The sequence below is a fragment of the Meriones unguiculatus genome (genome assembly GCF_030254825.1).
Source record: "Meriones unguiculatus strain TT.TT164.6M chromosome 13 unlocalized genomic scaffold, Bangor_MerUng_6.1 Chr13_unordered_Scaffold_164, whole genome shotgun sequence".
Lineage (NCBI taxonomy): Eukaryota > Metazoa > Chordata > Mammalia > Rodentia > Muridae > Meriones > Meriones unguiculatus.
The window spans coordinates 12,501-38,536 of NW_026843629.1; the positions used below are offsets into that span (position 1 = coordinate 12,501).

The 26,036-nt window shown below is 67.3% G+C and overlaps 1 protein-coding gene across 1 annotated transcript; it reads left to right on the forward strand.

Annotated features, from left to right (window-relative positions):
- The first annotated feature begins 703 nt into the window (after nucleotides 1-703).
- LOC110544752 (PAN2-PAN3 deadenylation complex subunit PAN3-like) lies at nucleotides 704-26,036 on the forward strand. Its single transcript, XM_060375940.1, has 15 exons — nucleotides 704-766; nucleotides 2,384-2,487; nucleotides 5,821-6,059; nucleotides 8,241-8,345; nucleotides 9,030-9,087; nucleotides 9,297-9,458; nucleotides 10,883-10,999; nucleotides 12,709-12,811; nucleotides 13,163-13,315; nucleotides 15,902-15,992; nucleotides 17,550-17,689; nucleotides 19,810-19,939; nucleotides 21,927-21,991; nucleotides 23,335-23,473; nucleotides 24,889-26,036. Exons 4-15 carry the CDS (start codon nucleotides 8,292-8,294, stop codon nucleotides 25,024-25,026), a joined length of 1,350 nt encoding a protein of 449 aa, XP_060231923.1. The 5' UTR covers nucleotides 704-766; nucleotides 2,384-2,487; nucleotides 5,821-6,059; nucleotides 8,241-8,291; the 3' UTR covers nucleotides 25,027-26,036.

Below are 26,036 nucleotides of genomic sequence, written 5' to 3' on the forward strand. Positions count from 1 at the left end.
TTTGTGTGTGTCTGTGTGTGTGTGTCTGTGTGTGTGTGTCTGTCTGTGTGTGTGTCTTTGTGTGTGTCTGTGTGTGTGTGTCTGTGTGTGTGTGTGTGTCTGTGTGTGTGTTGTGTCTGTGTGTGTGTCTGTGTGTGTGTGTCTGTGTGTGTGTGTGTGTGTCTGTGTGTGTCTGTGTGTGTGTGTCTGTGTGAGTGTCTGTGTCTGTGTCTGTGTGTGTGTGTCTGTGTGTGTGTCTGTGTGTGTCTGTGTGTGTGTGTGTCTGTGTGTGTGTGTCTGTGTGTGTGTGTGTGTCTGTGTGTGTGTGTCTGTGTGTGTCTGTGTCTGTGTGTGTGTGTGTCTGTGTGTGTGTGTGTCTCTGTGTGTCTCTGTGTGTCTCTGTGTGTGTGTGTCTGTGTGTCTGTGTGTGTCTGTGTCTGTGTGTGTCTGTGTGTGTCTGTGTCTGTGTGTGTCTGTGTGTGTGTGTGTGTGTCTGTGTGCTTGTGCACGTGTGTGCCCACGTATGTGCATGCATGTGTGCGTGTGCTCGTGTGTGTAAGCGTGTGTGCAACTGCACACGTATGTTTGCACGTACGTGCGTGCGTGCCCGCGTGCGTGTGTGCATGCACGGAGCGTGGGGCCGTTGGGGGCGGGGCGGGCGTGCCCCGAGCGTGACCCCGAGCGTGACCCCGCCCCCGCCCCGCCCCCGCGTGACCCCGCAGACGTGTCCTCGGCCTCGTCCCTGTTCACCGACTTCGCGGCCCTCAGCATCTCGCAGAGGAGGAAGGTGAGTGTGCAAGGGCCACGCGCGTGTGCAAGGACAAACACGCGTGTGCAGGGACGGACACGCATGTGCAAGGACGGACGCGCGTGTGCAAGGACGGACGCGCGTGTGCAAGGACAAACACGCGTGTGCAGGGACGGACGCGCGTGTGCAGGGACGGACGCGCGTGTGCAAGGACAGACGCGCGTGTGCGAGGACGGGACGCGCGTGTGCAGGGACGGACGCGCGTGTGCAAGGACAAACACGCGTGTGCAGGGACGGACGCGCGTGTGCAGGGACGGACGCGCGTGTGCAGGGACGGACGCGCGTGTGCAAGGACGGACGCACGTGTGCAGGGACGGACGCGCGTGTGCAGGGACGGACGCGCGTGTGCGAGGACGGACGCGCGTGTGCAGGGACGGACGCGCGTGTGCAAGGACAAACACGCGTGTGCAGGGACGGACGCGCCTGTGCAGGGACGGACACGCGTGTGCAGGGACGGACGCGCGTGTGCGAGGACGGGACGTGCGTGTGCAGGGACGGACACGCGTGTGCAAGGACGGACGCGCGTGTGCAGGGACGGACGCGCGTGTGCGAGGACGGGACGCACGTGTGCGAGGACAAACACGCGTTTGCAGGGACGGACGCGCGTGTGCAAGGAAGGGACGCGTGTGCAAGGACGGACGCGTGTGCAAGGACGGACACGCGTGTGCAAGGATGGGACGCGCGTGTGCAAGGGCCACGTGCGTGTGCAAGGACGGGACGCGCGTGTGCAAGGACGGGACGTGCGTGTGCAAGGACGGACGCGCGTGTGCAAGGACGGACGCGCGTGTGCATGGACGGGACGTGCGTGTGCAGGGGCGGGACGCGCGTGTGCAAGGACGGACGCGCGTGTGCAAGGACGGACGCGCGTGTGCAAGGACGGACGCGCGTGTGCGAGGACGGGACGCGCGTGTGCAGGGACGGACGCGCGTGTGCATGGACGGGACGCGCGTGTGCAAGGACGGACGCGCGTGTGCAAGGGGCCACACGCGTGTGCAGGGACGGGACGCGCGTGTGCAGGGACGGGACGCGCGTGTGCAAGGACGGGAGGCGCGTGTGCAGGGACGGACGCGCGTGTGCAGGGACGGGACGCGCGTGTGCAAGGACAGACGCACCCCCGAGGGGCCCCGCCTCCCCCGTGGGCCCCTTCACACACACGTTACACATGGGGAGGTCACGGGGGGTCACGGGAGGGTCATGGGGAGGTCACGGGAGGGTCATGGGGGGTCACGGGAGGTCATGGGGGAGGTCATGGGGGGTCACGGGAGGTCACGGGAGGGTCATGGGGGGTCACGGGAGATCACAGGGGAGGTCACGGGAGGGTCATGGGGAGGTCATGGGGGGTCACGGGAGGGTCATGGGGGGTCACGGGAGGTCATGGGGGAGGTCATGGGGGGTCACGGGAGGTCACGGGAGGGGCGTGGTCCCCTAGGTCGCCGCGGGTCCACACGTGCTCGGATCCACGCGTGCTCGGGTCCACGCGTGCTCGGGTGCTCGGGTCCCGCGTGCTCGGATCCACACGTGCTCGGATCCACGCGTGCTCGGGTCACGCGTGCTCGGGTGCTCCGGTTCACGCGTGCCGTCGCCGTGTCCCCGCAGACCCCGAACCCCACGGCCAGCGAGTTCGTCCCGAAGGGCGGAGCCGCGCCGCGCCCCGCCCCCCGCCTTCCCGCCCGGCCCCGCCCCCGCCGCGCTGGCGCCAGGTGAGCCCACGCGTGGGGACCCGCCCGCCCCCCCCGGCCAGGGACACGCGTGAGCCGGCCGCGCGTGCGCATGTGCGCGTACACGCTTACACGCTCACACGCATTCACACACGGTTAGAGGGTCACACACACGCTTACACACATTCACACACCGTTACACAGGATCACACACACGCTCACACATTTACATACGTTTACACACCGTTACACACCGTTACACAGGGTCACACGGTCACACACACACCGTTACACAGGGTCACACGCTCACACACACACACCGTTACACAGGGTCACACGCTTACACACACCATTACACAGGGTCACACGCTCACACACACACACCGTTACACAGGGTCACACGCTTACACACACCATTACACACGGTCACACGCTCGCACACACCGTTACACAGGGTCACACGCTTACACCGTTACACACGGTCACACGCTCACACACACCGTTACACAGGGTCACACGCTCACACACACACACCGTTACACAGGGTCACACGCTTACACACACCATTACACAGGGTCACACGCTCACACACACCGTTACACACGGTCACACGCTCACACACACCGTTACACAGGGTCACACGCTTACACACACCGTTACACACGGTCACACGCTTACACACACACCGTTACACAGGGTCACACGCTCACACACACCGTTACACACGGTCACACGCTCGCACACACCGTTACACAGGGTCACACGCTTACACACACCGTTACACACGGTCACACGCTCACACACACCATTACACAGGGTCACACGCTCACACACACACACCGTTACACAGGGTCACACGCTTACACACACCGTTACACACGGTCACACGCTCACACACACCGTTACACAGGGTCACACGCTCACACACACACACCGTTACACACGGTCACACGCTTACACACACCGTTACACACGGTCACACGCTCACACACACACACCGTTACACAGGGTCACACGCTTACACACCGTTACACACGGTCACACGCTCACACACACCGTTACACAGGATCACACGCTCGCACGTTTACACACGTTTACACACCATTACATAGGATCACACACACATTGACACACATTTACACACTATTACACAGGATCACACGTTTAGACACCATCACGTAGGGTCACACACTCACACGCGCTCTTACACGCTTACACACGCCATCACGTAGGGTCACACACTCACACGCGCTTTCACACGCCATCACGTAGGGTCACACACTCACACGCGCTTTCACACGCCATCACGTAGGGTCACACACTCACACGCGCTTTCACACGCCATCACGTAGGGTCACACACTCACACGCGCTTTCACACGCCATCACGTAGGGTCACACACTCACACGCTTTCACACGCCATCACGTAGGGTCACACACACGCTTTCACACGCCATCACGTAGGGTCACACACTCACACGCGCTTTCACACGCCATCACGTAGGGTCACACACTCACACGCTTTCACACGCCATCACGTAGGGTCACACACACGCTTTCACACGCCATCACGTAGGGTCACACACTCACACGCTTTCACACGCCATCACGTAGGGTCACACACTCACACGCTTACACACGCCATCACGTAGGGTCACACACTCACACTCACACACTCACACGCCATCACGTAGGGTCACACACTCACACGCTTTCGCACACCATCACGTAGGGTCACACACTCACACGCGCTTTCACACGCCATCACGTAGGGTCACACACTCACACGCTTTCACACGCCATCACGTAGGGTCACACACTCACACGCTTACACACGCCATCACGTAGGGTCACACACTCACACGCGCTTTCACACGCCATCACGTAGGGTCACACACTCACACGCGCTTTCACACGCCATCACGTAGGGTCACACACTCACACGCTTACACACGCCATCACGTAGGGTCACACACTCACACGCTTTCACACGCCATCACGTAGGATCACACACTCACACGCTTTCACACGCCATCACGTAGGGTCACACACTCACACGCTTTCACACACCATCACGTAGGGTCACACACTCACACGCTTTCACACGCCATCACGTAGGATCACACACTCACACGCTTTCACACGCCATCACGTAGGGTCACACACTCACACGCTTTCACACACCATCACGTAGGGTCACACACTCACACGCTTTCACACGCCATCACGTAGGGTCACACACTCACACGCTTTCACACGCCATCACGTAGGGTCACACACTCACACGCGCTTTCACACGCCATCACGTAGGGTCACACACTCACACTCACACACCATCACGTATGATCACACACTCACACGCTTTCACACGCCATCACATAGTGTCACACTCACACGCTTTCACATGCCATCACGTATGATCACACACTCACGCGCTTTCACACATCCACACGCCGTCGCCTAGGATCGCACACGCACGCGCATGCGCACGCTCTCACCCACCATCGCCCGGTGTCGCGTGGGCAGCCCCGGGTGCCGGTTCCAGCCCACGCGTGTCCCCGTGTCGCCTGTCCTCGTGTCGCATGTCCCCATGTTACATGTTTCCGTGTGGCGTGTCCTGTCGCGTGTCCCCGCCCACGCGTGTCCCGTGTGGCAACTTGTGTGTCCCCGTGTCTCGTGTGGCGTGTCCCCCTGTGGCGTGTCCCTGCCCACACATGTCCTGTGTCCCGTGTGGCGTGTCCTGCCCACGTGTATCTCCGTGTCTCCGTGTGACGTGTCCCCCCATACGTGTCCCCATGTCCCGTGTCCTCGTGTGGCATGTCATGTCCCGTGTCTCTGTGTCCCCATGCCCCATGTGCTGTGTCCCGCCCACGCGTGTGACGTGTCCCTGTGCCCCTTGTGCCGTGTCCCCCCACGCGTGTCCCCATGTCCTGTGTCCCCGTGTGGCGTGTCCCTGTGTCACGTGTCCCCGTGCCCCGTGTGGTGCATCCCGCCCACCCGTGTCCCCCCACGCGTGTCCGTGACGTGTCCCGCCCACGTGTGTCCCATGTGGCGTGTCCCGCCCAAGCGTGTCCCCGATGTCCTGTGTCCCCGTGTGGCGTGTCTCCGTGTCCTGTGTCCCTGTCTCTTATGGCTTGTCCCCGTATCCCGTGTGGCATGTCCCGCCCATTTGTGTCCCCGTGTTCCGTGTGACGTGTCCCCCCACGCGTGTCCCAGTGTCCTGTGTCCCTGTGTCCCGTGTGGTGTGTCCCCGTGTCCCGTGTGGCGTGTCCCCGTGTCCCGTGTGGCGTGTCCCCGTGTCCCGTGTGGCGTGTCCCGTGCCCCGTGTGGCGTGTCCCGCCCACGCGTGTCCCCGTGTGACGTGTCCCCCCGCAGGGCTGTCGCTGTCGGCCGGGTCGTCGCCGCTGCACTCGCCGCGGATCACGCCGCCCCCGTCCCCCGGCGCGCGGCGCCGCAGCCACACGCCCGGCCCCGGCCCCGGCCCCGCCCCCGGCCCCGCCCCCGGCTTCCTGGCTTCCGGCCCCGCCCCCGCGGCGCCCGGCCTCATCCAGAAGGAGACGGTGGGCGGAACCACGTACTTCTACACGCATGCGCCGCCCGCGCCCGCCGGCCTGGTAGGCGGGGAGGGGGCGGGGCCTGGGGAGGGGGCGGGGCCAAGAGGGGGCGGGGCAGTTGTGAGTGTGAGCTGAGTGTGAGTGTGAGCTGAGTGTGAGTGTGAGCTGAGTGTGAGTGTGAGCTGAGTGTGAGTGTGAGTGTGAGCTGAGTGTGAGTGTGAGTGTGAGCTGAGTGTGAGTGTGAGCTGAGTGTGAGTGTGTGAGCTGAGTGTGAGCTGAATGTGAGTGTGAGCTGAGTGTGAGTGTGAGTGTGAGCTGAGTGTGAGCTGAGTGTGAGTGTGAGTGTGAGTGTGAGCTGAGTGTGAGCTGAGTGTGAGTGTGAGTGTGAGCTGAGTGTGAGTGTGAGTGAGTGTGAGCTGAGTGAGTGTGAGCTGAGTGTGAGCTGAGTGTGAGTGTGAGTGTGAGCTGAGTGTGAGCTGAGTGTGAGTGTGAGCTGAGTGTGAGTGTGAGTGTGAGTGTGAGCTGAGTGTGAGTGTGAGTGTGAGTGTGAGTGTGAGCTGAGTGTGAGCTGAGTGTGAGTGTGAGCTGAGTGTGAGTGTGAGCTGAGTGTGAGTGTGAGCTGAGTGTGAGCTGAGTGTGAGTGTGAGCTGAGTGTGAGCTGAGTGTGAGTGTGAGCTGAGTGTGAGTGTGAGCTGAGTGTGAGCCTGAGTGTGAGTGTGAGCTGAGTGTGAGCTGAGTGTGAGTGTGAGCTGAGTGTGAGTGTGAGCTGAGTGTGAGTGTGAGCTGAGTGTGAGTGTGAGCTGAGTGTGAGCTGAGTGAGTGTGAGTGTGAGTGTGAGCTGAGTGTGAGTGTGAGCTGAGTGTGAGTGTGAGTGTGAGCTGAGTGTGAGTGTGAGCTGAGTGTGAGCGGAGTGTGAGTGTGAGCTGAGTGTGAGTGTGAGTGTGAGTGTGAGTGTGAGCTGAGTGTGAGTGTGAGCTGAGTGTGAGCTGAGTGTGAGTGTGAGCTGAGTGTGAGCTGAGTGTGAGTGTGAGCTGAGTGTGTGACCCGGCTGTGTGAGCTGAGTGTGAGTGTGAGCTGAGTGTGAGCTGAGTGTGAGTGTGTGTGAGCTGAGTGAGTGTGAGGTGAGTGTGAGCTGTGAGTGTGACCCGGGTGTGAGTGTGACCCGGGTGTGAGTGTGAGCTGTGTGAGCCAGGTGTGAGTTTGAGCCGAGTGTGAGTGTGAGCTGAGTGTGAGCCTAGTGTGAGTGTGAGTGTGAGCTGAGTGTGAGTGTGAGCTGAGTGTGAACCTGAGTGTGAGTGTGAGTGTGAGCTGAGTGTGTAAGTGTGAGCTCTGAGTGTGACCCGGGTGTGAGTGTGAGCTGAGTGTGAGCCAGGTGTGAGTGTGAGCTGAGTGTGAGCTGAGTGTGAGTGTGAGTGTGAGCTGAGTGTGAGTGTGAGCTGAGTGTGAGTGTGAGCTGAGTGTGAGTGTGAGCTGAGTGTGAGCTGAGTGAGTGTGAGTGTGAGCTGAGTGTGAGCTGAGTGTGAGTGTGAGTGTGAGTGTGAGCTGAGTGTGAGTGTGAGTGAGTGTGAGCTGAGTGAGTGTGAGCTGAGTGTGAGTGTGAGTGTGAGCTGAGTGTGAGTGTGAGTGTGAGTGTGAGTGTGAGCTGAGTGTGAGCTGAGTGTGAGTGTGAGCTGAGTGTGAGTGTGAGTGTGAGTGTGAGCTGAGTGTGAGTGTGAGTGTGAGCTGAGTGTGAGCTGAGTGTGAGTGTGAGCTGAGTGTGAGTGTGAGTGTGAGTGTGAGCTGAGTGTGAGTGTGAGTGAGTGTGAGTGTGAGCTGAGTGTGAGCTGAGTGTGAGTGTGAGCTGAGTGTGAGTGTGAGCTGAGTGTGAGCTGAGTGTGAGTGTGAGCTGAGTGTGAGCTGAGTGTGAGTGTGAGCTGAGTGTGAGTGAGTGTGAGCTGAGTGTGAGCTGAGTGTGAGTGTGAGCTGAGTGTGAGCTGAGTGTGAGTGTGAGTGTGAGTGTGAGTGTGAGCTGAGTGTGAGTGTGAGCTGAGTGTGAGTGTGAGCTGAGTGTGAGTGTGAGTGTGAGCTGAGTGTGAGTGTGAGCTGAGTGTGAGCGTGAGCTGAGTGTGAGTGTGAGTGTGAGCTGAGTGTGAGCTGAGTGAGTGTGAGTGTGAGTGTGAGCTGAGTGTTAGTGTGAGCGTGTGTGACCCCCCGTGACCCCGCGCCCCCGTGACCCCGCGCCCCCGCGCCCCGCCCCCGCAGGTGTTCCCGAGCTTCCACGTGTACCCGCCCGCGGCCCCGCACGTGGCCTACATGCAGCCCAAGGCGCACGCGCCGTCCTTCTTCATGGCCGACGAGCTGCGCCAGGTGACGCGGGCGGGGGGACACGGGGGCGGGCGGGGGCGGAGGGACACGCGTGTGCGGGCGGGGGAGGACACGCGTGTGCGGGCGGGAGGACACGCATGTGGCAGGGAGGGACACGCGTGTGCATGCAGGGGAGGACACGCATGTGGCAGGGGGGGACACGCGTGTGCATGCAGGGGAGGACACGCATGTGGCGGGGGAAGAACACGCATGTAGCGGGGGAGGACACACGTGTTTTGGGGTTTTGGGGGGAGGACACGCATGTGGCAGGGTGACATGCATGTGGCGGGGCGTGGGAGGAGAACACGCGTGGGGCAGGGTGAGGACACGCGTGTGTGTGCGGGGGAGCACACGCGTGTGCCGGGGTGTGGGGGGAGGACATGCATGTGGCAGGGAGGACACGTGTGCGTGCGGGGGGAGGACATGCATGTGCGTGTGGGGGGGGAGGGCGGGGAGGACACGCATGTGACAGGGTGAGGACATGCATGTGGTGGGGTGTGGAAGGAGGACACACGTGTCCTGGAGTGTGGGAGGACACGCGTGGGGCAGGGTGAGGACACGCGTGGGGCGGGGGGAGGACACGCGTGGGGCGGGGGAGGACACGCGTGGGGCGGGGGAGGACACGCGTGGGGCGGGGGAGGACACGCGTGGGGCGGGGGAGGACACGCGTGTCCGTGCGCCCCGCAGGAGCTCATCAACCGGCACCTGATCACGATGGCGCAGGTGGACGAGGCGGACGTCCCGGGTGAGTGCGCGCGGACACGCGTGGGTGACCCCCGACCCCCCTGTGACCCCTGACCTTTCGCGCTGACCTGGGTGACCCCGCGTGACCTCTGACCTCCCCCGTGACCCATGACCCTCCGTGAACCCTGACCCCCCCGTGACCCCACGCTGACCCCCGTGACCCCTGACCCCCCCCGTGACCCCTGACCCCCCCGTGACCCCTGACCCCAGCCGTGCCCGCCGAGGTCGACGGCTACCACAGCCTGTTCCCGCTGGAGCCGCTGCCGCCGCCCAACCGCGTCCCGGGCGCCGGGAGCCTCGGCTGCGTGACGTCGTGCTACAAGGCCGTGAGCGGCCGCGACGCGCTGGCCTACTGCCTGCGCCGCGTGCACGGTGCGTGGCCGTGGGCGGGCGGTCACGCGTGTCTGCATGCGTGTGTCCATACATGCGTGTCTGCATGCATGTGTGTATGTGTGCGCGCGTGCGAGCCGTGGGGACGCCTGGCCTACTGCCTGCGCCGCGTGCACGGTGCGTGGGCGTGGGCGGGCGGTCACGCGTGTCTGCATACATGTGCGTGTGTCTGCATGCGTGTGCGTGTGTCTGCATGCGTGTGTCCATACATGTGTGTCTGCATGCGTGTGCGTGTGTCTGCATGCGTGTGAGCCGTGGGGACGCCTGGCCTACTGCCTGCGCCGCGTGCACGGTGCGTGGGCGTGGGCGGGCGGTCACGCGTGTCTGCATGCGTGTGCGTGTGTCTGCATGCGTGTGCGTGTGTCTGCATGCGTGTGTCCATACATGTGTGTCTGCATGCGTGTGCGTGTGTCTGCATGCGTGTGAGCCGTGGGGACGCCTGGCCTACTGCCTGCGCCGCGTGCACGGTGCGTGGGCGTGGGCGGGCGGTCACGCGTGTCTGCATGCGTGTGTCCATACATGCGTGTCTGCATGCATGTGTGTATGTGTGCGCGCGTGTGAGCCGTGGGGACGCCTGGCCTACTGCCTGCGCCGCGTGCACGGTGCGTGGGCGTGGGCGGGCGGTCACGCGTGTCTGCATGCGTGTGTCCATACATGCGTGTCTGCATGCATGCGTGTGAGTGCGTCTGAGCCGTGGGGACGCCTGGCCTATTGCCTGCGCCGCGTGCACGGTGCGTGGGCGTCGCGCGTGGGCGTCTGCGTGCGTGTGCGTGTCTGCATACGTGTGCGTGTGTCTGCATGCGTGTGCGTGTGTCTGCATGCGTGTGTCCATACATGTGTGTCTACATGTGTGTGCGTGTGTCTGCATGCGTGTGAGCCGTGGGGACGCCTGGCCTACTGCCTGCGCCGCGTGCACGGTGCGTGGGCGTGGGCGGGCGGTCACGCGTGTCTGCATGCGTGTGTCCATACATGCGTGTCTGCATGCATGTGTGTATGTGTGCGCGCGTGTGAGCCGTGGGGACGCCTGGCCTACTGCCTGCGCCGCGTGCACGGTGCGTGGCCGTGGGCGGGGCGGTCACGCATGGGTGTGCATGTATGTGCGTGTGCGTGTGCGTGCATGCGGGCGGGGGGCGGGGGAGAGCAGTGCCAGGGCATGGGCGCGGGGGTGGGTGGTCACATGTGTGTGCATGTCTGTATGCATGTGCATGTATGTGGGGGGGCGGGGGCGGGGGGGGCAGCGCTGGGGCGTGGGCGGTCACGCGTGTGTGCATGCGTGTGCGTGTGTGTGCATGTATGCGGGGGCGGGGGGGCGGCGCCGGGGCGTGTCCGTGGCCGTGTCCATGGCCGTGTCCGTGGGCCGTGTCCGGGCGTGTCCGCGCGTGTCCGAGCCCCCCCGCCCCGCGCAGGCTTCCGGCTGGTGAACACGCGCTGCATGGTGCTCGTGGACATGTGGAAGAAGCTGCAGCACAGCAACATCGTGACGCTGCGCGAGGTCTTCACCACCAAGGCCTTCGCCGAGCCCTGTGAGTCCACGCGGGACGCGCCCCGACGCGCCCCGACACGCCCCGACCGCGGGGACCCGCCCCGACACGCCCCGACCCGCCCCGACACGCCCCGACCCGCGGGGACACGCCCCGACACGCCCCGACCGCGGGGACACGCCCCGACACGCCCCGACACGCCCCGACCGCGGGACACGCCCCGACACGCCCCGACACGCCCCGACCGCGGGGACACGCCCCGACGCGCCCCGACACGCCTCGACCCGCCCCGACCGCGGGGACCCCGACCCGCCCCGACCCGCGGGACACGCCCCGACACGCCCCGACCCGCCCCGACCCGCGGGGACACGCCCCGACCCGCCCCGACCCGACACGCCCCGACCGCGGGGGACACGCCCCGACGCGCCCCGACACGCCCCGACCCGCCCCGACCGCGGGGACACGCCCCGACACGCCCCGACCCGCCCCGACCCGCGGGGACACGCCCCGACCCGCCCCGACCCGACACGACCGCGGGGACACGCCCCGACCCGCGGGGACACGCCCCGACACGCCCCGACCCGCGGGGACACGCCCCGACCCGCGGGGACACGCCCCAACCCGCCCCGACACGCCCCGACCGCGGGGGACACGCCCCGACCCGCGGGGGACGCGCCCCGACCCGCCCCGACACGCCCCGACACGCCCCGACCCGCGGGGACACGCCCCGACACGCCCCGACACGCCCCGACCGCGGGGACACGCCCCGACCCGCCCCGACGCGCCCCGACACGCCCCGACACGCCCCGACACGCGGGGACACGCCCCCGCCCCGCCCCGACCCGACACGACCGCGGGGACACGCCCCGACGCGCCCCGACCCGCGGGGACACGCCCCGACGCGCCCCCGACACGCCCCGACCCGCGGGGACACGCCCCGACCCGCGGGGACACGCCCCGACGTGCCCCGACCCGCCCCGACCCGCGGGGACACGCCCCGACACGCCCCGACCGCGGGGACACGCCCCGACGCGCCCCGACCGCGGGGACACGCCCCGACCCGCGGGGATCCCGCCACGACCCGACACGACCCGCGGGGACACGCCCCGACACGACATGCCCCGCGGGGATCCCGCCACGACCCGCGGGGACACGCCAAGACCCGCGGGGACACGCTCCGACACGCCCCGACACGCCACAACCCGCGGAGACACGCCCCGACACGACACGACCCGACCCAACACGACCCGCGGGGATCCCGCCCCGACACGCCCCGACCCGCGGGGACGCGCCCCGACACGACACGCCACGACACGCCCCGACCCGCAGCGGGGATCACGCCCCGACACGCCACGACACGCCACGACAGGCGGGGACACGCCCCGACACGACACGCCCCGACACGACACGTCCCGACCCGCAGCGGGGATCACGCCCCGACACGACACGACACGCCACGCGGGGATCCCGCCCTGACACGCCCCGACCCGCGGGGATCCCGCCCCGACCGCGGGGACACGCCCCGACACGCCCCGACCCGCGGGGATCCCGCCCCGACACGCGTGTCACACCCTGACACATGTAACATCCACCCGCCCCACACGCGTGACATGCCCTGACAAGTGTGAATCATGCCCGAACACGCGTGACACGCCCCGACCCATGTGACACATGCTTTGACACGCGTGACCTGCCCCAACACGCGTGACGCCCGGCCACGCGTGACCCCCGCCCCCCGCGTGTCCCCGCAGCCCTCGTGTTCGCCTACGACTTCCACGCGGGCGGCGAGACGCTGCTGAGTCGCCACTTCAACGACCCGAGCGCAGACGCGTATTTCAGCAAGCGCAAGTGGGGGTGAGCGCGCGCGGGACACGCGTGGGGGCCACGGGGGGAGGGAGTGAGTGCGCGACACGCGTGGGGGGACACGCGTGTGTGTGGGGAGGGGGGTGAACGCGGGGGACACGCGTGGGAGGGGACACGCATGCGCGTGGGAAGGGGGTGAGTGCGGGGACACGCGTGGGGGAGGTCACGCGTGGCGTGGGCGGGTGGGGAGTCGCCCCCCCCGCAGCTCCCGTCCGAGCACGCGTGCGCACACGTCCCGGCCGGTCACGCGTGTGCACACGTCCCGGTCACGCGTGTGCGCCGCGTGCGCGGCCGTGACCCCTGACCCCGCGTGACCCCGTGACCCCGCCAGGCCCCCCCGAGGCCGCGCCCCGCCCCCCCCGCGCGGCTGCCGCCCGAGTCGCTGCTCTGGGCCTACGTGGTGCAGCTGAGCTCGGCGCTGAGGACGATCCACGCCGCGGGGCTCGCGTGCCGCGTGCTCGAGCCCAGCAAGGTCCTCGTCACGGGCCGCAGCAGGCGAGTGTGCGACGGTGCGAGTGTGCAAGCGCGTGTGCAACCGTGTGAGTGTGCAACAGTGTGTGAGTGTGCAACAGTGTGTGAGTGTGAGCGCGGCCGGGGCTCGCGGGCCGCGTGCTCGAGCCCAGCAAGGTCCTCGTCACGGGCCGCAGCAGGCGAGTGTGCGAGCGCGTGAGTGTGCAACCGTGTGCGTGTGCGAGCGCGTGTGCAACCGTGTGAGTGTGCGAGCGCGTGTGCAACAGTGTGAGTGTGCGAGCGCGTGTGCAACCGTGTGAGTGTGCGAGCGCGTGTGCAACCGTGTGAGTGTGCAAGCGCGTGTGCAACAGTGCGAGTGTGAGCGCGGCCGGGGCTCGCGGGCCGCGTGCTCGAGCCCAGCAAGGTCCTCGTCACGGGCCGCAGCAGGCGAGTGTGCAACGGTGCGAGTGTGCGAGCGCGTGTGCAACCGTGTGCGTGTGCGAGCGCGTGTGCAACCGTGTGCGTGAGTGTGCGAGCGCGTGTGCAACCGTGTGCGTGAGTGTGCGAGCGCGTGTGCAACCGTGTGCGTGAGTGTGCGAGCGCGTGTGCAACTGTGCGAGTGTGAGCGCGGCCGGGGCTCGCGTGCCGCGTGCTCGAGCCCAGCAAGGTCCTCGTCACGGGCCGCAGCAGGCGAGTGTGCAACGGTGCGAGTGTGCGAGCGCGTGTGCAACCGTGTGAGCGTGCAAGCGCGTGTGCAACAGTGCGAGTGTGAGCGCGGCCGGGGCTCGCGGGCCGCGTGCTCGAGCCCAGCAAGGTCCTCGTCACGGGCCGCAGCAGGCGAGTGTGCGACGGTGCGAGTGTGCAACCGTGTGCGTGAGTGTGCAACAGTGTGTGAGTGTGCAAGCGCGTGTGCAACCGTGTGAGTGTGCAACAGTGTGTGAGTGTGCAAGCGCGTGTGCAACAGTGTGAGCGTGCAAGCGCGTGTGCAACAGTGTGTGAGTGTGAGCGCGGCCGGGGCTCGCGGGCCGCGTGCTCGAGCCCAGCAAGGTCCTCGTCACGGGCCGCAGCAGGCGAGTGTGCGAGCGCGTGAGTGTGCAACCGTGTGCGTGAGTGTGCAAGCGCGAGTGCAACGGTGTGAGTGTGCGAGCGCGTGTGCAACCGTGTGAGTGTGCGAGCGCGTGTGCAACCGTGTGCGTGAGTGTGCGAGCGCGTGTGCAACCGTGTGCGTGAGTGTGCGAGCGCGTGTGCAACCGTGTGAGTGTGCGAGCGCGTGTGCAACCGTGTGAGTGTGAGCGCGGCCGGGGCTCGCGGGCCGCGTGCTCGAGCCCAGCAAGGTCCTCGTCACGGGCCGCAGCAGGCGAGTGTGCGAGCGCGTGTGCAACCGTGTGAGTGTGCAAGCGCGTGTGCAACAGTGTGAGTGTGCAAGCGCGTGTGCAACAGTGTGAGTGTGCAAGCGCGTGTGCAACCGTGTGAGTGTGAGCGCGGCCGGGGCTCGCGGGCCGCGTGCTCGAGCCCAGCAAGGTCCTCGTCACGGGCCGCAGCAGGTGTGCGTGCGTGTGCAAGCGCGTGTGCAACCGTGCGAGCGCGAGTATACAATCACGAGTGTGCAATCATGAGTGTGCGAGCGCGGGTGTGCAAGCGCGGGTGTGCGAGCGCGGGTGTGCAAGCGCGGGTGTGCAAGCGAGTGTGAGCGCGGGTGTGCGAGCGAGTGTGGGCGCGGGTGTGCAAGCGGGTGTGCAAGCGAGTGTGGGCGCGGGTGTGCAAGCGAGTGTGAGCGCGGGTGTGCAAGCGAGTGTGAGTGCGGGTGTGCAAGCGAGTGTGGGCGTGGGTGTGAGCGCGGGTGTGCAAGCGAGTGTGAGTGCGGGTGTGCAAGCGAGTGAGTGCGGGTGTGCAAGCGAGTGTGAGTGCGGGTGTGCAAGCGAGTGTGAGTGCGGGTGTGCAAGCGAGTGTGAGTGCGGGTGTGTGAGTGTGAGCACGAGTGTGAGCGTGGGTGTGCAAGCGAGTGTGAGCACGAGTGTGAGCGCGGGTGTGCAAGCGAGTGTGAGCGCGGGTGTGCAAGCGAGTGTGAGCGCGGGTGTGCAAGCGAGTGTGAGCGCGAGTGTGCAAGCGGGTGTGAGCACGAGTGTGAGCGCGGGTGTGCAAGCGAGTGTGAGCGCGGGTGTGCAAGCGAATGTGGGCGCGGGTGTGCAAGCGAGTGTGAGTGCGGGTGTGCAAGCGAGTGTGAGCGCGAGTGTGCAAGCGGGTGTGAGCACGAGTGTGGGTGCGGGTGTGCAAGCGAGTGTGAGCACGAGTGTGGGCGCGGGTGTGCAAGCGAGTGTGAGCACGAGTGTGAACGCGAGTGTGCAAGCGAGTGTGAGCGCGGGTGTGCAAGCGAGTGTGAGCACGAGTGTGAGCGCGGGTGTGCAAGCGAGTGTGAGCGCGGGTGTGCAAGCGAGTGTGGGCGCGGGTGTGCAAGCGAGTGTGAGCACGAGTGTGAGCGCGGGTGTGCAAGCGAGTGTGCGAGCGCGAGTGTGAGCGCGGGTGTGCAAGCGAGTGTGAGCACGAGTGTGGGCGCGGGTGTGGGCGCGAGTGTGCGAGTGTGAGCGCGGGTGTGCAAGCGCGGGCGCCCCTGACCGCGTGTCGCCCCCGCAGGCTGCGCGTGAACTGCGTGGGCGTCTGCGACGTCCTGACCTTCGACAACAGCCAGAGCAGCAACCCGCTGGCGCTCATGGCGCAGTACCAGGCGAGTGTGCAAGGGCGGGGGTGCAGGGGCGGGTGTGCAAGGGGCGGGGGAGGGCGGGTGTGCAAGGGGCGGGTGTGCAAGGGCGGGGGCGGGTGTGCAAGGGGCGGGGGAGGGCGAGTGTGCAAGGGGTCGAGTGTGCAAGGGGCGGGGGCGAGTGTGCAAGGGGGCGGGTGTGCAAGGGTTGGGGCGAGTGTGCAAGGGGCGGGGGCGGGTGAGTGTGCAAAGGGGCGGGGGCGGGTGTGCAAGGGGGGCGAGTGCAAGGGCGGCGGGGAGGGCGAGTGTGCAAGGGGCGGGGGAGGGCGAGTGTGCAAGGGTGGGGGCGGGGGTGTGAGGGAGGGTGAGTGTGCAAGAGAAGGTGAGTGTGTGAATGAGGGCGGGTGTGCAAGGGTGCCGGGTGTGTGCAAGGGACCTTGGGCGAGTGTGCAAGAACGAGGGGGGCGGGGGCGGGGGGCAAGGGCGAGTGTGCAAGGGCGAGTGTGCAAGAGGGTGAGTGTGTGAGGGAGGCGGGTTTGCGAGGGCGCGGGCGGGTGTGCGAGAGAGAGCGAGTGTGCAAGGGTGAGTGCAGGGGCGCGGGCGGGTGTGTGAGGGCGAGCGAGTGTGCAAGGGTGAGTGCAGGGGCGCGGGCGGGTGTGTGAGGGCGAGTGTGCAAGGGTGAGTGCAGGGGCGAGGGCGGGTGTGTGAGGGCGAGTGTGCAAGGGTGAGTGCAGGGGCGCGGGCGGGTGTGAGGGCGAGTGTGAGGGCGAGTGTGCAAGGGTGAGTGCAGGGGCGAGGGCGGGTGTGTGAGGGCGAGTGTGCAAGGGTGAGTGCAGGGGCGCGGGCGGGTGTGTGAGGGCGAGTGTGCAAGGGTGAGTGCAGGGGCGCGGGCGGGTGTGTGAGGGCGAGTGTGCAAGGGTGAGTGCAGGGGCGCGGGCGGGTGTGTGAGGGCGAGTGTGCAAGGGTGAGTGCAGGGGCGCGGGCGGGTGTGAGGGCGAGTGTGAGGGCGAGTGTGCAAGAGGACGAGGGCGCGGGCGGGTGTGCGAGGGGCGAAGCGGGCGGGGCGTGGGCGAGCGTGACCCCCGCCCCCCGCCCCCGCGTGACCCCTGACCCCGCCCCCGTGACCCCCGACCCCGCGTGACCCATGACCCCGTGACCCCCCGTGACCCCTGACCCCCGCCCCCGTGACCCCTGACCCCGCCCCCGTGACCCCCGCCCCCGCGTGACCCCTGACCCCGTGACCCCCCGTGACCCCTGACCCCGTGACCCCCGTGACCCCTGACCCCCGCGTGACCCCGCGTGACCCCTGACCCCGTGACCCCCCGTGACCCCTGACCCCGTGACCCCCGTGACCCCTGACCCCCGCGTGACCCCGCGTGACCCCCGTGACCCCGCGTGACCCCTGACCCTGCGTGACCCGTGACCCCGCGTGACCCCGTGTGACCTGTGACCCCGCCCCCGTGACCCCCCGTGACCCCCGTGACCCCTGACCCCCGCGTGACCCCCGTGACCCCCGCCCCCGCGTGACCCCTGACCCCCGCGTGACCCCCCGTGACCCCGCCCCCGTGACCCCCGACCCCGCAGCAAGCCGACCTGGTGGCGCTGGGGAAGCTGGTGCTCGCGCTCGCGTGCAACTCGGCGCTGGTTGTGCAACGCGACAACGTGCCCCGCGCGCTGGAGCTCGTGAGTCTGCACTACTCGGCCGACCTCAAGAACCTCGTGCTGTGAGTGTGCAAGGGGGTGGGCGTGCAAGGGGGGGAGTGTGCAAGGGGGAGTGTGCAAGGGGCCCGCACTACTCGGCCGACCTCAAGAACCTCGTGCTGTGAGTGTGCAAGGGGGTGGGCGTGCAAGGGGGTGAGTGTGCAAGGGGGTGTGCACTACTCGGCCGACCTCAAGAACCTCGTGCTGTGAGTGTGCAAGGGGGTGGGCGTGCAAGGGGGTGTGCAAGGGGGGTGGGGATGCAAGGGGGGGGCGTGCAAGGGGGGTGTGCAAGGGGCCCGCACTACTCGGCCGACCTCAAGAACCTCGTGCTGTGAGTGTGCAAGGGGGGTGTGCAAGGGGGGGTGTGCAAGAGGGTGAGTGTGCAAGGGGCCCGCACTACTCGGCCGACCTCAAGAACCTCGTGCTGTGAGTGTGCAAGGGGGTGGGCGTGCAAGGGGGGGTGTGCAAGGGGGGTGTGCAAGGGGGTGGGTGTGCAAGGGGGGGTGCAAGGGGCCCGCACTACTCGGCCGACCTCAAGAACCTCGTGCTGTGAGTGTGCAAGGGGCGTGCAAGGGGGTGAGTGTGCAAGGGGGTGGGTGTGCAAGGGGCCCGCACTACTCGGCCGACCTCAAGAACCTCGTGCTGTGAGTGTGCAAGGGGGGTGGGCGTGCAAGGGGGTGGGTGTGCAAGGGGGGGTGTGCAAGGGGCCCACACTACTTGGCCGACCTCAAGAACCTCGTGCTGTGAGTGTGCAAGGGGGTGGGCGTGCAAGGGGGTGAGTGTGCAAGGGGGGGTGTGCAAGGGGGAGTGTGCAAGGGGTACTCGGCCGACCTCAAGAACCTCGTGCTGTGAGTGTGCAAGGGGGTGGGTGTGCAAGGGGCCCGCACTACTCGGCCGACCTCAAGAACCTCGTGCTGTGAGTGTGCAAGGGGCGTGCAAGGGGGTGTGCAAGGGGGGGTGTGCAAGGGGGAGTGTGCAAGGGGACCCGCACTACTCGGCCGACCTCAAGAACCTCGTGCTGTGAGTGTGCAAGGGGGGTGGGCAATGGGGTGAGTGTGCAAGGGGGTGTGCAAGGGGCCCGCACTACTCGGCCGACCTCAAGAACCTCGTGCTGTGAGTGTGCAAGGGGGGTGTGCAAGGGGGTGAGTGTGCAAGGGGGTGTGCAAGGGGGAGTGTGCAAGGGGCCCGCACTACTTGGCCGACCTCAAGAACCTCGTGCTGTGAGTGTGCAAGGGGGTGGGCGTGCAAGGGGGTGAGTGTGCAAGGGGGGGTGTGCAAGGGGCCCGCACTACTCGGCCGACCTCAAGAACCTCGTGCTGTGAGTGTGCAAGGGGGTGGGCGTGCAAGGGGGTGGGTGTGCAAGGGGCCCGCACTACTCGGCCGACCTCAAGAACCTCGTGCTGTGAGTGTGCAACGGGGTGCAAGGGGGTGGGTGTGCAAGGGGGTGGGTGTGCAAGGGGGTGAGTGTGCAAGGGGGTGAGTGTGCAAGGGGGTGTGCAAGGGCGGGTGTGCAAGTGGGAGTGTGCAAGGGGTGAGTGTGCAAGGGGGCCCGCACTACTCGGCCGACCTCAAGAACCTCGTGCTGTGAGTGTGCAAGGGGGGAGTGTGCAAGGGGGTGAGCGGGGAAGGCGCTCACACTCACTGCTCACACTCGAGCTCACACTCCCCGCAGGTACCTGCTGGCCGAGCCGGGCCGCCCGCGCTCCGTGCTCCCTTGCACACTCCCTTGCACACTCCCTTGCACACCCGTCTTGCACGCGCAGGTACCTGCTGGCCGAGCCGGGCCGCCCGCGCTCCGTGCTCCCTTGCACACTCTTGCACACCCGTCTTGCACGCGCAGGTACCTGCTGGCCGAGCCGGGCCGCCCGCGCTCCGTGCTCCCTTGCACACTCTTGCACACCCGTCTTGCACGCGCAGGTACCTGCTGGCCGAGCCGGGCCGCCCGCGCTCCGTGCTCCCTTGCACTCTTGCACACTCTTGCACGCGCAGGTACCTGCTGGCCGAGCCGGGCCGCCCGCGCTCCGTGCTCCCTTGCACACTCTTGCACACCCGTCTTGCACGCGCAGGTACCTGCTGGCCGAGCCGGGCCGCCCGCGCTCCGTGCTCCCTTGCACACTCTTGCACACCCGTCTTGCACGCGCAGGTACCTGCTGGCCGAGCCGGGCCGCCCGCGCTCCGTGCATGACATCATGCCCATGATCGGCGCCCGCTTCTACACGCAGCTCGACGCCGCGCAGATGCGCAGTGACGTCATCGAGGAGGACCTGGCCAAGGTGGGCGGGTGTGCAAGAGTGGGCGTGCAAGTGGGCGTGCAAGAGCGTGAGTGTGCGAATGCATGAGTGTGCAAGAGCGCGAGCGTGCAAGGGCGGGAGCGCAGGTGCGCAGGGACGTCATCGAGGAGGACCTGGCCATGGGGGCGGGGGGGGAGTGTGCAGGATCGTGAGTGTGCAAGAGCGCGTGAGTGTGCAAGGGCGTGAGTGTGCAAGAGCACGTGAGTGTGCAAGGGGGAGTGTGCAAGAGCACGCGAGTGTGAGAGCACGTGAGTGTGCAAGGGGGAGTGTGCGAGAGCACGTGAGTGTGCAAGGGGGAGTGTGCGAGAGCACGCGAGTGTGCAAGGGGGAGTGTGAGAGCACGCGAGTGTGCAAGGGGGAGTGTGCGAGAGCACGCGAGTGTGAGAGCACGCGAGTGTGCAAGGGGGAGTGTGCGAGAGCACGCGAGTGTGCAAGGGGGAGTGTGCAAGAGCACACGAGTGTGAGAGCACGTGAGTGTGCAAGGGGGAGTGTGCGAGAGCACGCGAGTGTGCAAGGGGGAGTGTGCGAGAGCACGCGAGTGTGCAAGGGGGAGTGTGAGAGCACGCGAGTGTGCAAGGGGGAGTGTGAGAGCACGCGAGTGTGCAAGGGGGAGTGTGAGAGCACGCGAGTGTGCAAGGGGGAGTGCGAGAGCACGCGAGTGTGCAAGGGGGAGTGTGCAAGGGGGAGTGTGCGAGAGCACGCGAGTGTGCAAGGGGGAGTGTGCAAGGGGGAGTGTGCGAGAGCACGCGAGTGTGCAAGGGGGAGTGTGCGAGAGCACGCGAGTGTGCAAGGGGGAGTGTGCGAGAGCACGCGAGTGTGAGCGTGTGTGAGCACGCGAGTGTGAGAGCGCGTGTGAGCGTGTACACATGTGCGTGTCTGCGTGTGCCAGTGTGTGTCTACGTCTGTACGTGTGTCCTCGCGTGACTGTGTGCGAGTCTGTGTCCGCGTGTCTGTGTGTCCTCGCGTGACTGTGTGTGTCTGTCTGCGTGTGTCTGCGTGTGTCTCCGTGTGTCTCCGTGTCTGTGTGTCCTTGTGTGTCTGCGCGTGTCTCCGTGTGTCTCCGTGTGTCTCCGTGTCTGTGTGTCCTTGTGTGTCTGCGTGTGTCTCCGTGTGTCTCCGTGTCTGTGTCTCCGTGTGTCTCCGTGTGTCTCCGTGTGTCTCCGTGTCTGTGTGTCCTTGTGTGTCTCCGTGTGTCTCCGTGTGTCTCCGTGTGTCTCCGTGTCTGTGTGTCCTTGTGTGTCTGCGTGTGTCTCCGTGTGTCTCCGTGTGTCTCCGTGTCTGTGTGTCCTTGTGTGTCTGCGCGTGTCTCCGTGTGTCTCCGTGTCTGTGTGTCCTTGTGTGTCTGCGTGTGTCTCCGTGTGTCTCCGTGTCTGTGTGTCCTTGTGTGTCTCCGTGTGTCTCCGTGTGTCTCCGTGTCTGTGTCTCCGTGTGTCTGCGTGTGTCTCCGTGTGTCTCCGTGTGTCTCCGTGTCTGTGTGTCCTTGTGTGTCTGCGCGTGTCTCCGTGTGTCTCCGCGTGTCTCCGTGTGTCTCCGTGTGTCTCCGTGTGTCTCCGTGTCTGTGTCTCCGTGTGTCTCCGTGTCTGTGTCTCCGTGTGTCTCCGTGTCTGTGTCTCCGTGTGTCTCCGCGTGTCTCCGTGTGTCTCCGTGTGTCTCCGTGTGTCTCCGTGTCTGTGTCTCCGTGTGTCTCCGTGTGTCTGTGCGTGTCTGCATGTCTGTGAGTCCTCGTGTCCCCGCGTGTCCTCGTGTGTCCTCGCGTGTCTGCGTGTCTGTGTGTCTGCGTGTGTCCTCACATGTCTGCGTGTCTGAGTCTGTGTGTCCCCGCGTGTCCTCGCGTGTCCGCGCGTGTCTGAGTCTGTGTGTCCCCGCGTGTCCTCGCGTGTCTGAGTCTGCGTGTCCCCGCGTGTCCGCGCGTGTCGGGACGCCGTGGCCGCCCGCGGTGCTCCCGCCCCGCCCACGCGTGTCCCCGCAGGAGGTGCAGAACGGGCGTCTGTTCCGGCTGCTGGCGAAGCTGGGGACCATCAACGAGCGGCCAGAGTGAGTGCGGACACGCGTGTCCCGGGGCGGGGCGGGGGCCCGTGTGGCGGGGGGCGGGGGCGGGGGGCCCGCGTGGCGTGGGCGGGGGGGCGTGGGCGGGAGAGCAGGGCCGGGCGGGCCTTCACGCGTGTCTGCGGCCCGGGCGTGCGCCGCGCCCTCGTGTGAGCGTGTGTGCGTGGGCGCGGCGGCCCCACGCGAGCCTCTGAGCGGGACAGTCAGCGGGAGGCCGTGGGCGGCGTGGCTGGGCGTGTGCTGGCGTGTTCTGGCGTGTGCTGGTGTGTTAGCGTGTGCTGGCGTGTTCTGGCGTGTGTTAGCGTGTGCTGGCGTGTGTCGGCGTGTGTTGGCGTGTGCTGGCGTGGGCGCCCCGTCACGCGTGTCCGCGCCCGCAGGTTCCAGAAGGACCCCGCGTGGGCCGAGACGGGCGCCCGAGCGTGTGTTGGCGTGTGTTAGCGTGTGCTGGCGTGTATTAGCGTGTTCTGGCGTGTCTTGGCGTGGGCGCCCCGTCACGCGTGTCCGCGCCCGCAGGTTCCAGAAGGACCCCGCGTGTGAGCGTGTGTGGTAGCGTGTGTTCTGGCGTGTTCTGGCGTGTGTTAGCGTGTGCTGGCGTGTGTTAGCGTGTGCTGGCGTGTGTTGGCGTGTGCTGGCGTGGGCGCCCCGTCACGCGTGTCCGCGCCCGCAGGTTCCAGAAGGACCCCGCGTGTGTGAGCGTGTGTGGTAGCGTGTTCTGGCGTGTGCTGGCGTGTTCTGGCGTGAGCGTGTCAGGCGTGTGTCGGCGTGTATTACCGTGTAGTGGCGTGTTTTAGCATGTGCGCTGGCGTGGGCGCCCCGTCACGCGTGTCCGCGCCCGCAGGTTCCAGAAGGACCCCGCGTGGGCCGAGACGGGCGCCCGAGCGTGTGCTGGCGTGTGTTGGCGTGTTCTGGCGTGGGTTAGCATGTGCTGGCGTGTTCTGGAGTGGGTTAGCGTGTGCTGGCGTGTTCTGCCATGTTCTGGCGTGGGCGCCCCGTCACGCGTGTCCGCGCCCGCAGGTTCCAGAAGGACCCCGCGTGTGTGAGCGTGTGTGGTAGCGTGTTCTGGCGTGTGCTGGCGTGTTCTGGCGTGAGCGTGTCAGGCGTGTGTCGGCGTGTATTACCGTGTAGTGGCGTGTTTTAGCATGTGCGCTGGCGTGGGCGCCCCGTCACGCGTGTCCGCGCCCGCAGGTTCCAGAAGGACCCCGCGTGGGCCGAGACGGGCGCCCGAGCGTGTGCTGGCGTGTGTTGGCGTGTGTTAGCGTGTGCTGGCGTGTATTAGCGTGTTCTGACGTGTTCTGGCGTGGGCGCCCCGTCACGCGTGTCCGCGCCCGCAGGTTCCAGAAGGACCCCGCGTGGGCCGAGACGGGCGACCGCTACCTGCTGAAGCTCTTCCGCGACCACCTGTTCCACCAGGTCACGGCCGCGGGGGCCCCGTGGATCGACCTCAGCCACATCGTGTCGTGCCTCAACAAGGTGGGGGCGGGGCCGGGGGAGGGGACACGGCAGGGGTGGGGCATGGAGAGGGAGGGGTCACGGGGGAGGGGAGGGGTCATGGGGGGAGGGGTCACGGTGAGGGCGGGTTCACAGGGAAGGGAAGGGGGCGGGGTCACGGCGGGGGCGGGGTCACGGGGGCGGGGTCATGGCGGGGGCGGGGTCACGGCGGGGGCGGGGCCACGGCGAGCCCCCCACACGCGTGCAAGGCGTGTGCGCGGCCCGGGGGGGGGAGCCCGTCCCGCCCCCGGCCCGAGTGTGGCCTCCCCCGTCCACACGTGTCCCCGCCCCACGCCCCCCCCTGCCCCCGCGTGTCCTCCTGTTCCCTGCGTGTCCTCCCTGCCCCCAGCCCACGCACACCCTGGCCCCCGCGTGTCCTGGTCCCTCACGTGTTCCCTCTCTGACCCCCGTGTCTCCCCCCCGACCCACGCGTGACCCCCGCGTGTTCCCCAGTGTCCCCCGCGTGTCCTCATGCCCCACGTGTGTCCCCCCCGCAGCTGGACGCGGGTGTACCGGGGCGCATCAGCCTGGCGTGTTCCCCCGTGTCCCCCCGCGTCCTGTGTCCCCCCGCCCCACGCGTGTCTTCCGCGTTTCCCCGCCCCGAGCGTGTTCCCCCATGTCCCGTGTCCCCGCCCCTGGCGTGTCCCCGCGCGTCCTCATGCCCACGCGTGTCCCCCCCCCGCAGCTGGACGCGGGCGTGCCGGAGCGCATTAGCCTGGCGTGTCCCCGCGTGTCCCCCATCCCACGTGTGTCCCCACGTGTCCTGTGTCCCCCCGTGTCCCCCCGTGTCCTCATGCCCACGCGTGACCCCCCGCGTCCCCGCTCGTCCTCATGCCCACGCGTGTCCCTCGCGTGTTCCCCCGTGTCCCCGCGCGTCCTCATGCCCACGCGTGTCCCCGCGCATCCTCATGCCCACACATGTCCCTCGTGTGTCCCCCCCGTGTCCCCGCGCGTCCTCATGCCCACGCGTGTCCCCCCTTGTCCCCGTGTGTCCTCATGCCCACACGTGTCCCTCGCGTGTTCCCCCGTGTCCCCGCGCGTCCTCATGCCCACGCGTGTCCCCGCTTGTCCTCATGCCCACACATGTCCCTCGTGTGTCCCCCCCGTGTCCCCGCGCGTCCTCATGCCCACGCGTGTCCCTCACGTGTTCCCCCGTGTCCCCGCGCGTCCTCATGCCCACACATGTCCCTCGTGTGTCCCCCCGTATCCCCGCGCGTCCTCATGCCCACGCGTGTCCCCGCGCGTCCTCATGCCCATGCGTGTCCCCGCGCGTCCTCATGCCCACACATGTCCCTCGTGTGTCCCCCCGTGTCCCCGCGCGTCCTCATGCCCACGCGTGTCCCTCACGTGTTCCCCCGTGTCCCCACGCGTCCTCATGCCCACGCGTGTCCCCGCAGCTGGACGCGGGCGTGCCGGAGCGCATCAGCCTGTCCTCGCGCGACGCCAAGAGCGTCCTCGTGGTGACCTACGGCGACCTCAAGCGCTGCTTCGAGAACACGTTCCAGGAGCTGCTGGCCGCGGGCGCCGCCGAGTAGCGCGGACACGCGTGGGCGGGGCGGGGGGCGCGCGGGGGCCGGGACGCCCCTGGGCGAGAAGACACGCGGGGGACACGCGTGGGCGCGGACACGCCCCCCCCAGCACGCCCGGCCGTGACCCGGCCCGGCCCCCTCGGGCTCCCCCACGCGTGTTCCCGCCCACGTGACGTGTAAAGACTCTCCGACCCCTGACCCCGGCGTCCGCTCGCTCACTGAGGCGGGGCCCACGCGCGCCCCGCGCCGCCCGGGACCCCGAGCGCCTCCCGCGCCCGCCGGGGACGCGGGCGGGCGAACACGGACCCCCCCCGTCCACGCCACGCGTGACCGCGGCCCCACGCGTGTGCCAGACCCGGCCAGCGAGGACGCGACCTGCGGGAGACGGCGACGAGGTCAAGCCGTGTCTGCTCCCACCGTCTGCCCGCGCCACGCGTGACCGCGGCCACACGCGTGTGCGACACGCGTGTCTGCGGTCTCGGCGACGCACGGCCTCCTCCTCCCTCCCAGCCTGCAGCGCGGCGGGCGTCGCGCTCGGGACACACCCACGCGTGCCCTCCCCACACGCGTGAACCCCGCAATGGATTCTTCTCGTGATCGGGACCCCAGGACGCACACGCGTGAGGTGTTTCAGGGCCGTGACCCACGCGCGCAGCCGCCATTTCCTACGTTTTCCCACGAATCGTGTCTCCTGTACGCGGGACACGCGTGTCGGGCACAAGCACGGAGCGTGCGACGGGACCAGCGCGGCCCACGCCACGCGTGGGGCGCACGCGCCCGCGCCGACCGGCGAGCCGCCGGGCGCCCCGGGTGGGCGCGTGCGCCGGGGGTCACGCGTGTGCCCGGGTCACGCGTGTGACACGACTCGCCGGCACGGGCGGGTCTCGGCTCTTTTGTATTTATTTTTCACGTTCGCGGGGCCCCACGCGCGAGCCCGGCCGGGAGCCCCTCCCCGCCCCCACGCGTGTCCGCCCCGCGGGTAGCGGGATTTTTTTTAATAAAGAATTGCACACGCG

What these genes read in the sequence shown, in the direction of transcription:
- LOC110544752 (XM_060375940.1), top strand. Translation starts at nt 8,292, where the DNA reads ATGCAGCCCAAGGCGCACGCGCCGTCCTTCTTCATGGCCGACGAGCTG. An exon ending in CAAGGCCTTCGCCGAGCCCT is followed by an intron (nt 11,000 to 12,708) that starts GTGAGTCCACGC and finishes GTGTCCCCGCAG; the next exon opens with CCCTCGTGTTCGCCTACGAC. An exon ending in CGCTCATGGCGCAGTACCAG is followed by an intron (nt 15,993 to 17,549) that starts GCGAGTGTGCAA and finishes CCGACCCCGCAG; the next exon opens with CAAGCCGACCTGGTGGCGCT.